Genomic DNA, 12,548 nt, shown 5'->3' with positions numbered 1-12,548 from the left:
AAGGAACTGACATCTAAGCGAAACCTGAAGAAGGGATAGAATCTGGTCAGATGAGAGAGTAAGTAGAGGCGGGAAGGACAGGAGTAGATACAAAAATGGTGTAAACAAAGGAAACAGTACTTGCAAAGGCCTCCAGCTGAGAGAGCAAGGCAAGATTGAGGAATTTTTTTTTTTTAAGTTCCAAATTCTAGTTCTGACAGTGCCAGAGTAGTCTGTATCAGACTAACTCTCCTGAAAAAAAAAAAAATCATAAACTGAAAAATACAAAAAGCAACTGTTTAAAGGCACTAGAGAATGACCAAAAGAAAAAGAAACTGGAGAGGACTGAGCCCTTAAAAAATTGGAATCACACTAGGTGAGACATATATTTAATATGGCTTTTCCCCTCAAGTGCACACCCCTGTGTGTATAGTTCTGGGATAGCTAGAACTCAAGCCAAATGCTGAAGTCTTACTGGCTTGAGGTAAGTAACATGGAGTTTTGGGTTACAAGAACAGCTGGAAATTAAGGGGGAAGATCCCCCAAAAGAGAGCCACAGAAGGTGGAGGCTGAAAATCTGGGCCTAATGCCCTCAGATCTTCAACTGACTCTTAAAATAGACATACACAGGAAAGAATACAAACAGCCTGAGCAGAAAGCAAAGCTGAAAGAGCTGGATAGATATCTCATCAGCTGCCCACTGTAATGGAGACCAAGTCTGGAATCTGAGTCCCATCAAGTTAAGAAAGTCTGAGTAAACACCTTGAACTTTCCATTATATCTTGGGAGTAAAGACTATATCCCAGGACTAAGAGATTTACTGTGAGATAAAGGCCACTAACAGAGACTCATCCTAACAGTGTAAAACCAAGCCTCCACAAGGTCCAGGAGATCTGCCAGTAATTTAACTCCCTGCTAAAAGAAAACTCAACATTCTTCAGAGGAAGATAACAGAATCTAGTCTTTACTATGTACCATTTACACATCTGTACAATGTCCAAAAATTTTTTTTAAATGTCTAGACTTGTGACAAAACAAAAAATGTGACCCATAGTCAAGAGGAAAAGAAATCAACACCACAATGGCCCAGATATTGGAATTAGCAGATGAGTATTTTATAACTATTGTTATAAAAATGTTCAAGGATATAAAGAAAAAGATGGTAACAGCCATGGAATCTTAACAGAAAAAGGAAAACTATAAAAAACATAAAAATTTCTAGAATGGAAATTTATACAACTGAAAAGTAGAATATTTGAAATGAAGAATTCAGTAGATGGGCTCACCAGCATATTGGATATGATAAAGCAAAGGTCAGTGAACATGGAGACCGATCTATAGAAATTACTGAATCTGAAGAACATAAGAGAAAAAAAGACTGGGAGTAAAAAACATCCTCGGTAACCTATGTGATAATATCAAGTGGCCTAACATACACATAATTGGAGTCCCAGAAGGGTTAGTCTTGTTACCTCTTTTAGTTATAAGGGTCTGATCTTCTGTACGAAGAGGGTTGCTCTTTTCCCACTGTATGTACTTCTTCCACATATCTACCTGCTGAGCTTCTTGAGGAGTATTCTGAGGAGGCACTGAGGGAGCATTGCGGTCCAAACCTTTCATTACTGTCTCATATTCCTAGACAACAAGTATTTAGAATTCTGTGGTAAGCTGAGGAACAACTCAGATGTATGAAATGCAGTTGATCTGTTTGGAATACTTTGTTCAAAATGCCTAGTTTTTCCAAATACTACTTTGTTAATATAACCTAAAAACTATTTAAGAGCAGGAATAAAGATAACAGAAGATTACCTACCCAAGAAGAGGTTCCCAGGACTGGGTGAACAGAACAGCCCTGGGCCCTCTCTGCAGGTGATCTAGGAAGTCACTCTTCAGGACAGAGGAGTTGACAGATCAACATGACTGATGATCTGGTGGCACTGTTACTGCCACCTTTGGAGAAATGATCTGTCTTTTAAAATTTCAATAGTTCATAGTCTAGGCTATTTTCCCTAACTTCTAACAGTGTCAACAAATGGAAAGTTACGTACACAAGACAAAACTCGGTCCCCGAGAGCTATGTCATTAGACCACAGATTATTACAGTTTTCGGATATGTATGAGCTGACAGGAGGGATGGATAACAACTACTTGATCAATTCTAGGTAGAACTTTGTCTCTATGACCTCTGTTTCTATATTTTAAAAAATAATTTCTTCCAAACTTGATTTATTCTATTTTGTCCTTTAACATGTCTGTAAAGAGGTAATTTGCTTCAAATAATCATCTGCTCAGACAACGTAATTAATTGTCATTAGTTAAGACTGCTAATGATTGAAAATATTAAGAGTAATACCAGATAGGGAAAGCGCCTGTGTAAATAACATACTCACAACAAACATTATAGTAAGTGGCCTGATAGAATTCCATACCTTTGCTACCCGCCTAGCATTCATGTAATCCCTACTCCGATCTTCAATCATTTTTTTAGCTAAATGAATATTGATACCCTAAGGAAAAAAAAAGAAAAATGCATATTATTTGAAAATTAAGTATATTTTAATGTTAGCATAATATAGTATATTCATTTGCTAAATTACTTTAAAGTGTTTAAGAGGTTTTTTGGTTAGTAAAATAAAGGTTTGATCACATTATATGCTTAAGAAATGAAGGAGGATCTGCCTATGTGTTATGAGATGCAGTAAGTTTCCATATGTCAGGAATTTCTAAAGATAGGGAATGATTTGGAAAGGACCAATTATTTCACATAAAATTCTAGTAATAAAGAATGATATACAGGACTTCCCTGGTGGCGCAGTGGTAAGAATCCATCCGCCTGCCAATGCAGGGGACATGGGTTTGAGCCCTGGTCTGGGAAGATCCCACATGCCGCAGAGCAACTAAGCCCGTGCACCACAACTACTGAGTCTGCGTGCCACAACTACTGAAGCCCGCACGCCTAGAGCCTGTGCTCCACAACAAGAGAAGCCACCGCAATGAGAAGCCCGCACACTGCAACGAAGAGTAGCCTCTGCTCTCCGCAACTAGAGAAAGCCTGCGCGCAGCAATGAAGACCCAACACAGCCAAAATAAATAAATAAATAAATAAATAAATAAATAAATAAATAAATAAATAAATAAATAAATTTATTAAAAAGAAAAAAAAGAATGATGTAAAGATTCATCTGGGTGACTAGCCATGACTTAGTTCTAAAAGCCTTTTTCTAACTTGGTCTGCATAACTTTAAAAATAAATGCAGGGCTTCCCTGGTGGTGCAGTGGTTGGGAATCCTCCTGCCAATGCAGGGGACACAGGTTCGAGCCCTGGTCCAGGGAAGATCCCACACACTGTGGAGCAACTAAGCCCGTGCGCCACAACTACTGAGCCCACATGCCACAACTACTGAGGCCCGCGCGCCAGGTGTCCGTGCTATGCAACAAGAGGAGCCTGCGCACCGCAACGAAGAGTAGCCCCTGCTCGCTGCAACTAGAGAAAGCCCACGCGCAGCAATGGAGACCCAATGCAGCCAAAAATAAATATATAAATAAAATAAATTTTAAAAAATAAATGCAGAGGTAGCAAGGAGACATAAACATTATCATTCATGCCTAGTAGTTCTCAAAGAGTAGTCCAAAGATTCCTGTTCCCCAAGACCCTTCCAGAGGATCCATAAGATCAAAACAATTTTCAAACAATACTAAGACATGATTTGCCTCTCTCACAAATATACAGTGGAGTTTTTCAGAAGCTACATGACATTCAACAGCATAGCAGGTAGAATTTAGAAGCAGATATGAAAATCTACCTGTCTTCTATTAAGCTAAATACCAAAGAGATTTGCAAAAATATGAAATAATGCCACTCTTCTCACTGAATTTTTTCTTTTGGAAAATACAGTTTAATACTATTTATGTTAAAATATAAGGAGTCTACTACTGCAAGCTTTAAATGAATTAATAAATAAGTATCTTGAAACTTTCTCAGTTTTAATTCCAATATGCTAAATATTCATAGGTAAAAGCCACATTAAAATTGTAAGTTCTTTGCAGTCTTTAATACTTTTTAAAATCCCAAGACCAAAATGTTTGAGAACCACTGCTCATGCCTATGAGGGAACAGTTTCAATACCCTACATAGTTCTTCCAAATCACAGTGGACATGTGAGGAACTTTCTTTTAAAGATAGAGCTTACTTGGCATGTATGTTTACATAATGGGCTTATTAGTTCAGTTTGTTAAATCATTTGCTTATGAGACAAAGATCTTGGACCACAGCCCTACATCTCACAATTACAAGGCAATAATCACATCACTGTAACTAGGTGACAGAGGGGCATTGCAACTCATCATTACTACTAGAAAAGCAGTTCTAAAAAGGAACTGTTTCATAAGAGATCAGTGGCAATGTGTGTGTGTATGACTGTGTGGATATGGTTTAGCACTGATTAAAAATGGTTTGGTAAGAATTATAATTCTCCCAGAGTATTCTCTAAAAATAACTCAACAGTAAAATGAGACTCTCAAAACATTAGGAATGGTTCTTTCATTACAATCAATATGAAAACAAACGTATGCAGCACTGATATCCAGGTACCTGATATTAGAAAGGCTAGCCTCCACAAATCCACAGTGCATAAAAATTTAAATGGCTTGGTCATAATAATAAACTACTGTGGCCTAATTTACCTCTTCATACTTGTTATAGTCTCTCCACAGCTGTTCAATGTTGATCATGGGATTAACACAACCTCGTTGATAAACTCTTCGAACAGCTGTTATTCTCTGATTTTCTGCATAAGACCCAACAGCTTCCCTGGCATTGGATAAGAAATACCATCAATTATATTATAGCTAAATCAACTGTTCACACAGAAAATAAAACTATAAAAATACTTACACGCCTTTTAAGAAATTGATGTAATCCACCCAAATCTAAGAAATAAAATAAAATGTTAGTATCTTTCTTAGTAGTTTCAAATTTTTTAAGTGTATGTATTAAAATAATTTAACTCTACCTGATAAGACATAATTTCCATTCCAATTTTATCCAGTGCAAAGTCATATGCTTGAGCCATTTTTTCTCTGAAATAAACATGAAAGGCATGTTTTTTAGAAAAATTTCATGTTATTAAAATGTATCTACAACTAAAACATAATCATGATTTCTGATCATATGATCAGAACAGCATTTAAACCGCTTATACAAACAAAATGTAAAGACATCTTTGCAAGTATATAAACAAAATGTAAAGGCTAAGCTCTTTTGTGTTTAGCTTGTCAATGTCATTAATTTATGTACTTTGTTTCTTTTACCTACTACTTGTAAGCTTATCAAAGATAGAGGCCATGTTTTATTTATCTTTATATCGTTTATTAATTTTTTAAGACTTTTTTTTTTGATGTGGACCATTTTTAAAGTCCTTATTGAATTTGTTACAATATTGCTTCTGTTTTATATTTTGGTTTTTTGGCCACGCATGTGGGATCTTAGCTCCCCAACCAGGGATCAAACCCACACCCCCTGCATCGGAAGGCAAAGTCTTAACCACTGGACCGCCAGGGAAGTCCCCTCTTTAAAGCCCTCAAATTGCCTAATCTTATATGTAGAAGATTCAAATGTGGAAATATCTGGTTCTTTGATTAAGAAGATAAGTTATGTCTGAAGATCTATTAGCTCTGACATAAAATTTAGGGAGAAAGAACTTCTTCAGTGTAAGACAATAAACAATAATGAAGAAAAAGAAAACAAAGATAGAATTCTGGTTATAAAAATAATTTGCCTATTTGTTATATACAAAAACAGCATTTGAGAAGGTCCATTATTTAGATTCAACAAAGATAGATAGGTGAGGGTAAGTCCTAGTGAGGAGGTCAACTATACAACAATACCATTGTCAAAGATGCCTTGGAATACTTAAGTAGCATATTACAATGTAACCTGCCAAGAGTGGTGCCATGACAAGTAATAAGATGCTTTTTATTAAGTTTGTCAACAAGCCTGTCAACAAAGTGCTTTGGAGTTGCAAATGTACAGTGTTTCAATATAGAAGAGGGGCTTGGATAATTCAATTCTCCAGAATAAATCTAATACCAGTGGCTTTCTTTGAAGCATTTTTTTCCATGGTTTACTGACTTCTCAGAGAATCCTGACTTTTCACATCCTTAAGTTTCTTCACCCTCTGGAGTTAAGAGGTGTGAGTTTCTATGGGGTTGACTGTGTGCCTGGGGATGACCTGCATTCTTAAGCTCCTGATTTAACTTACTTGTAACTTGGTAGTTTACCCTTGGTTTCTCGGACATATGAAAGATAACACTTCCATAAATCAATGTGCAAAACCTTCATAAGGCATCTCTGAAATAGCTGTAAATACAATAAAATATTATCAGAATCCACACTTAAATAAATTTCACATGTACATAGTTGAAATGGAACATTAAAGAAACAAATTCAGCTCCTTTCATGAATTTATCTTCTTACAAATAAATGTCAAATAACAACTCCCACTATTTTGTTTAGATAATCAAAATCATTCTCATAATTTTGGTCAGCAGAGTATAATTATTTTCTTTTCCAAAATTTTATTTTATCTTTTAAAATTTATTTATTTTATTTATTTATTTTTGTCTTGGGTCTTCGTTGCTGCGTGCAGGCTTTCTCTAGTTGCAGTGAGTAGGGCTACTCTTTGTTGCGGTGCGCGGGCTTCTCATTGCGGTGGCTTCTCTTGTTGCAGAGCACAGGCTCTAGGCGCACGGGCTTCAGTAGTTGTGGCTCACAGGCTGTAGAGCACAGGCTCAGTAGTTGCGGCACACAGGCTTAGGTGCTCCGCGGCATGTGGGATCTTCCCGGACCAGAGCTCGAACCCGTGTCCCCTGCATTGGCAGGCCGATTCTTAACCACTGCGCCACCAGGGAAGTCCCCCAAGATTTTGTTATGAACATTTTCAAACATACAAAAGGGCTGAATAAGTACAATGAATTCCTATATAATCACTAGCTAGATTCAACAATTGTTAACATTTTACTGTATTTGCCTTATATACATTAAGTCCTAAATTAAACTTCAGCATACATTCAAAGTATACTTAAGAGGACTCACCTTTTCGACCTTGTCATAATTTTTAGCTTTAATCTGCAGAGAAACAGAGAAAAATATAGAATTAACACCATTCTTTTTAGAGTACTATCACTATCTCTGAGTGTTTTGATTAAGCTTGTAAATTCATTTCTACACTTTCCTATTTAATTCTGCCTTTTGAAAATAACAAATAGAAGTTTGAACCCAATATGGATAATATGCATTGTAAATATGCCTTACATAAATTAATTCTATATGGAAAAATTTTTATAAGCTCATTTATGTTGAACTTTCGTGAATTTAAAATTTTATAAAACAGTCACAAGATGAATAAAGAAATATAAACAAGGCATACTTGAATAGGGCTTTAAGTATCTAATGAAGACAAACTTAAAGCTTTATTTTCCCTGAATAGCTACTACTAGAACAATCTGAGTAGGGTAGCAAAAAAGATTTGTGAATTTTGACTACACATAAATTTTAATCACTCAGTCAATCTACTATACTCCAGGCGCTGTGCTAGGCACTGGGGCTACCACAGTGAACAAAACATGCATAGTCTGCCTATGTCCTCATAGAGCTTACAATTTTACAGGGAAAACAAGTGTCAAGATGGGGGAACTACAGGGTGCTATGGGAGCATTTAGGAGGAGCATAAAACTCAGACTTATGGGGTTGCAAAAGATTTCCTGGAAGAAGTGAAGATGTTAAGAATGAGGTGTGAGGTCAGAATGGCTATCATCAAAAAGTCTACAAACAATAAATGCTGGAGACGATGTGGAGAAAAGGGAACCCTCCTACACTGTTGGTGGGAATGTAAATTGGTGCAGCCACTATGGAGAACAGTATGGAGGTTCCCTTAAAAATTAAAAATAGAGCTATCATATGATCCAGCAATCCCACTCCTGAGCATGTATCTGGAAAAGACGAAAACTAATTCGAAAAGATATATGCATCCTAATGTTCACAGCGGCACTACTTACAATAGTCAAGACATAGAAGCCACGCAAGTGTCTATCAAGAAACAATTGGCTTAAAAAAAAAAAAAAAAAAAAAAAGAAACAATTGGCTTAAGATGTGGTATATGTATACAATGGAATATTACTCAGCCATAAAAAAGAAAGAAATACTGCCATTTGCAGCAACATGGATGAACCTAGAGAATATACTAAGTGAAGTAAGTCAGAGAAATACAAATATTATATATCACTTATATGTGGATCTAAAAAATAATACAACTGAATCTATATACAAAACAGAAACAGACTCAGAGACATAGAAAACAGACTTATGATTACCAAAGGGGAAAGGGAAGGGGAGAGGGATAAATCAGGAGTATGGGATTAACAGATACAAATTACTATACATAAAATAGATAAGCAATAAGGATTTACTGTATAGCACAGGGAACTATATTCAATATCTTGTAATAACCTATTATGGAAAATAACCTGAAATGTCTATATATATACACATATATGTATATATATATACACACACACACACACACACACTTTGCTGTACACTTGAAACTAACACAATATTGTAAATCAATTCTATTTTAATTTAAAAAAGAGTTGTTAGACTGGTAAAGAAAGGGAGGAGTTATTCCAGGCAGAAGGAGTGGCATGTGCGAAGACAAAGGTTAAATAAATACTATTAGATTTCCCTTTCTTTGAGTCAGATGGTAGGTGAGGTTAGTTATTCAATTGTGATATATCAGCAAATCTTTGTATCAGCCTGACAGGTGAATAATTTGACTGGTTAGAGAAACCTTGGCTTGTGGTTCTTTTCAGTCAGTAGTATAGATAAATTTTCCCACTGCTTTCTGGCTTAAGGTGAGGCAGATCAGAACTCTGGTGACAGGCTTTTTTCTTTTGCTGATTACTTGCTCTTTCTCTCTGGAACTTGTAAGATTTCACCCTTGATCTTCAGAGTTCATAAACTGTAACAGGATTTGCTTAAATATAGGTCTTTGCTCTTTGAGGCAGTTTAGTCAAGGCTCTGGAGTCAAATCTCTTGGGTTCACTTTTTGACTATACACTTAACCATTTTTCCTCTTCTGAATTAGGGGGGATAATAGTACCTATTTTGTAGGGCTGTTTTAAGGACTCAACGAGTTAATAAATGTAAAGCCCTTAGAACACTGCCTAGCAGAGTGAGAACGTAGTAATTGACATTTATTATTATTACCATGAATTCTGCCAGGGACTCAGCATGCCCTTTGAAGCTAGAGTCATGTCTTTCAGCTCAAGACTTTTCCTCTTTTTTAAATTATTGCCTCTCTTCAATCTGTTCCTTTTTTTCCTTATTGAACTCCTATTATACACATTAGGTCTACTTCTTCTATCCTCAGAATCTGTTATTTTTACCCTTTCTTTGCCTTTTGGCTCTAAGTTTAAAAATACTTCTTCCACTAGATTCTCCAGGCCACAAATTTAAGTCTCCATGTTATCATTTTCCTCCAGTTGACCTATTGCTGTAGTTGGTTCAAAAATAATGGCTTTTGGCACCAGAGGTTTTTTTGTTTTGTTTTTTTAAATACTGCAGTTTCAATCTCACTGTGCTCCTATTATTTTGTTCAAGTTATTGTCTCTCTCCTCCAGCAGCTCTATTTTGTTGGGGGCCTGTCCCAACAGTTTGTTTATATTCCTTTCTTGTTGCTGGATCCTTAGATATGCAGTTATTTCTTCCGTCTATTCCCTGATCTCAGAGTTGGCAGTCCCAGTGTTGTAGTTGACCCTTCTCTACCACAAGAGCTGTGTAGCAGGTGTAAACAGCAAGTTGGCTGTTGGTAGTCTTCTGACAAAAAAACAGAGAGAAATCTTTGCTCAAGAGTAAGGAGTACTCAGCCTGCCAGTTCAGCTCCTTTTTCGTTTCCTGGTGGCCAGGCTGATGTCAACATTCCTCTGGGGCAAAAAGACAGTGGAAGGGTGCCAAGTATTTCTGAGTCAGTTTCTTATTCCTTGTCCTAGGCGCTCCACCAGCCCTGTTCTTCGAGACTGCAATAGAATCTGAGGTTTCCTTGCATCCAGCTGCTTGGCTCAGTAAATAGGTTGAGTTGAGAGTAGGAGTGAAGTAAGACAAATTCAAGTCACCAGATTCCCAAGTGTAGATGACAGATTATATACAGTTCTTAAAATTGGCCAGGAAAACCGAAACTATCCTTTGGGAAAATTGGCAAAGAATATGAATAGGCAATTCCCAAAGAGAAAATGTAAATGGTTAAAAATAATAAGTGTTAAAAATAACACTGTTGGTGGGAATGTAAATTTGTGCAACCACTGTAGAAAACAGTATGGAGTTTTCTCAGAAAACTAAAAATAGAATCATCATATGAGTCAGAAACTCCACTCCTGGGTATATATATTCAAAAAAACTAAAAACACTAATTTGAAAAGATACATGCTCCTCAATGTTCATAGCAGCATTATTTATAATTGCCAAGATATGTATGCAACCTAAGTGTCCATCAACAGAATGGATAAAGAAGATGTGGTAAATATATACAATGGAATACCACTCAGTCATGAAAAAGAACAAAATTTTGCCATTTACAGCAACATGGATGGACTTGAAGGGCATTATACTAAGTGAAATAAGACAGAGAAAGACAAATACAGTATGTTATCACTTACATGTGGAATCTAAAAAATACAACAAACCAGTGAATATAACAAAAAAGAAGCAGACTCATAGATATAGAGAACAAACTAGTGGTTACCAGTGAGGAGAGGGAAGAGGGGGAGGGGCAATATAGGGGTAGGGGATTAAGAGGTACAAACTAAGCTACAAGGATATAGTTACAACATGGGGAATATAGCCAATATTTTATAATAATTATAAATGGAGTATAATCTTAAAAATTGTGAATCACTATATTGTAGACCTGTAACTTATATAACATTGTAAGCAACTATACTTCAATAAAAATAAATGCCTCCATTTAAATCCCATTTTATATATATATGTATATATATATATACACACACACACACACACACAAGTTTACAAAGATTACTAGATTGCAAAGATTACTAGAACTTGCTCACATCTTATTTATTATATTAAAAGTAATGTTATATCAGTTTAAATAACAGGGGTCTTTAAAAAATATTTTTAGGGAATTCCCTGGTGGTCCAGTCGTTAGGACTCTGCTTCCACTGCAGGGGGCATGGGTTCCATCCCTGGTCAGGGAACTAAGATCCCTCAGGCCGCACGGCGTGACCAAAAACAAACAAACAAAAAATTATCTTTAGTCTTTGGTTCTCTAACTTGCAAACAATCATCTCAGGTGACTGTTAAAAATGTAGATTTCTGTTTTTTTTAACAGGAATCCTAAGTTATCCTAATGCGAAAAAGTTTTTAAGTGGTTGGAAATATACCAAAAAATGAACAATTTATATGTTAGTGTGATGGAATGATTGTTTTTTCCAAAGCTTCTAATAACATGGTATATTATTTTTGTAATTAAAAAAATCATTCCAAGAAAAAATTTAGGATAATTTTAATATTTATCCTTCGATATATCTATTTATCATCAAAATTTGTCATACAACTTCAATATTACTTTTTTGATGAATCATTTGAATTTTACCAAAATATGAAAAGTTGTGGTGGAGAAAATGTACTAAATTTTTAAAAATTGTCAGCTGGGAATTCCCTGGCAGTCCAGTGGTTAGGACCCCTCGTTCTCACTGGGTTTGATCCTTGGTCAGGGAACTAGGGTCCCACCAGCCACGTGGCCAGGCCAAAAAAATAAGAAAACATAAAAAATAAAAAATAAAATTGTCAACTTCCTAATATTTTCATTTTATAAAGGGGGAAGATAGTTGGAATTCTAGCAAGATTAATTAAACTTTAAATTTAATTAAATTCAAATGAGTGGTTATTTGGGGGAGAGTGAAATCAAGTATAACACTGAACAAACACAGATCTGTTCCTAACTTTTGAACACTTCCTATTTCGAGTTGTTTGTTAACTTCCACAATTACTTCCCAAGCATTAACTAACATTGTCTTTTGAAACTAAAACTATCCTCTGGGCAGTTATTGGAACTAATGATCATTTACAGTAGATTATTTAATTTTTAAAAGTAAACATTGTCAGAAAAATCTAAAAAAACCTTCATTTAACTGTGGTAATGTTCATTTATAACATAGTTTAGATTAGCTATGCCTTTTACCTGGAACATTTTTATATGAAGATCTAAAGAAGCCACAATATTTCACTGCTCAAAAATAAGTTTTTCATAACTGATGTTAAGAACATATTTTAATATTTCATTGAACAATTTATAAAATGTCAGTATAAGTGTCTATAAAGCTAGCATTTTTCTTATCAGAGAAATAAACCTCTACATGTCAACAGCATTTTGGCTGATTTCCTCAAATTCACTGTTTTTTTTCTTATGATATAGCTTGGGGAAAAAAAACCCACCAAATCCCATAACATCAGAACTTTTTAATGTTATTTTTTAAATTATCAAGTATAAGAA

The 12,548-nt window shown here is 35.5% G+C and overlaps 1 protein-coding gene across 1 annotated transcript in view; it reads right to left on the bottom strand.

The window, feature by feature from the left end:
• Positions 1–12,548, bottom strand: part of CSTF3 (cleavage stimulation factor subunit 3) — a 73,473-nt gene that overhangs the window by 18,795 nt on the left and 42,130 nt on the right. The window contains exons 4-10 of the mRNA XM_082343742.1: positions 7,073–7,105; positions 6,240–6,337; positions 4,992–5,058; positions 4,874–4,908; positions 4,663–4,789; positions 2,409–2,486; positions 1,452–1,614 (exon numbers count right to left, since the gene is read on the bottom strand). Coding sequence (XP_082199868.1) covers positions 1,452–1,614; positions 2,409–2,486; positions 4,663–4,789; positions 4,874–4,908; positions 4,992–5,058; positions 6,240–6,337; positions 7,073–7,105 — 601 coding nt within the window. The remainder of the gene's footprint in view (positions 1–1,451; positions 1,615–2,408; positions 2,487–4,662; positions 4,790–4,873; positions 4,909–4,991; positions 5,059–6,239; positions 6,338–7,072; positions 7,106–12,548) is intronic.

The sequence above is a fragment of the Balaenoptera borealis genome (genome assembly GCF_965194805.1).
Source record: "Balaenoptera borealis genome assembly, chromosome: 11".
Classification (NCBI taxonomy): domain Eukaryota; kingdom Metazoa; phylum Chordata; class Mammalia; order Artiodactyla; family Balaenopteridae; genus Balaenoptera; species Balaenoptera borealis.
Note: the sequence above shows the minus strand (reverse complement) of the source record. Positions and strands in the feature narration are given on the sequence as shown.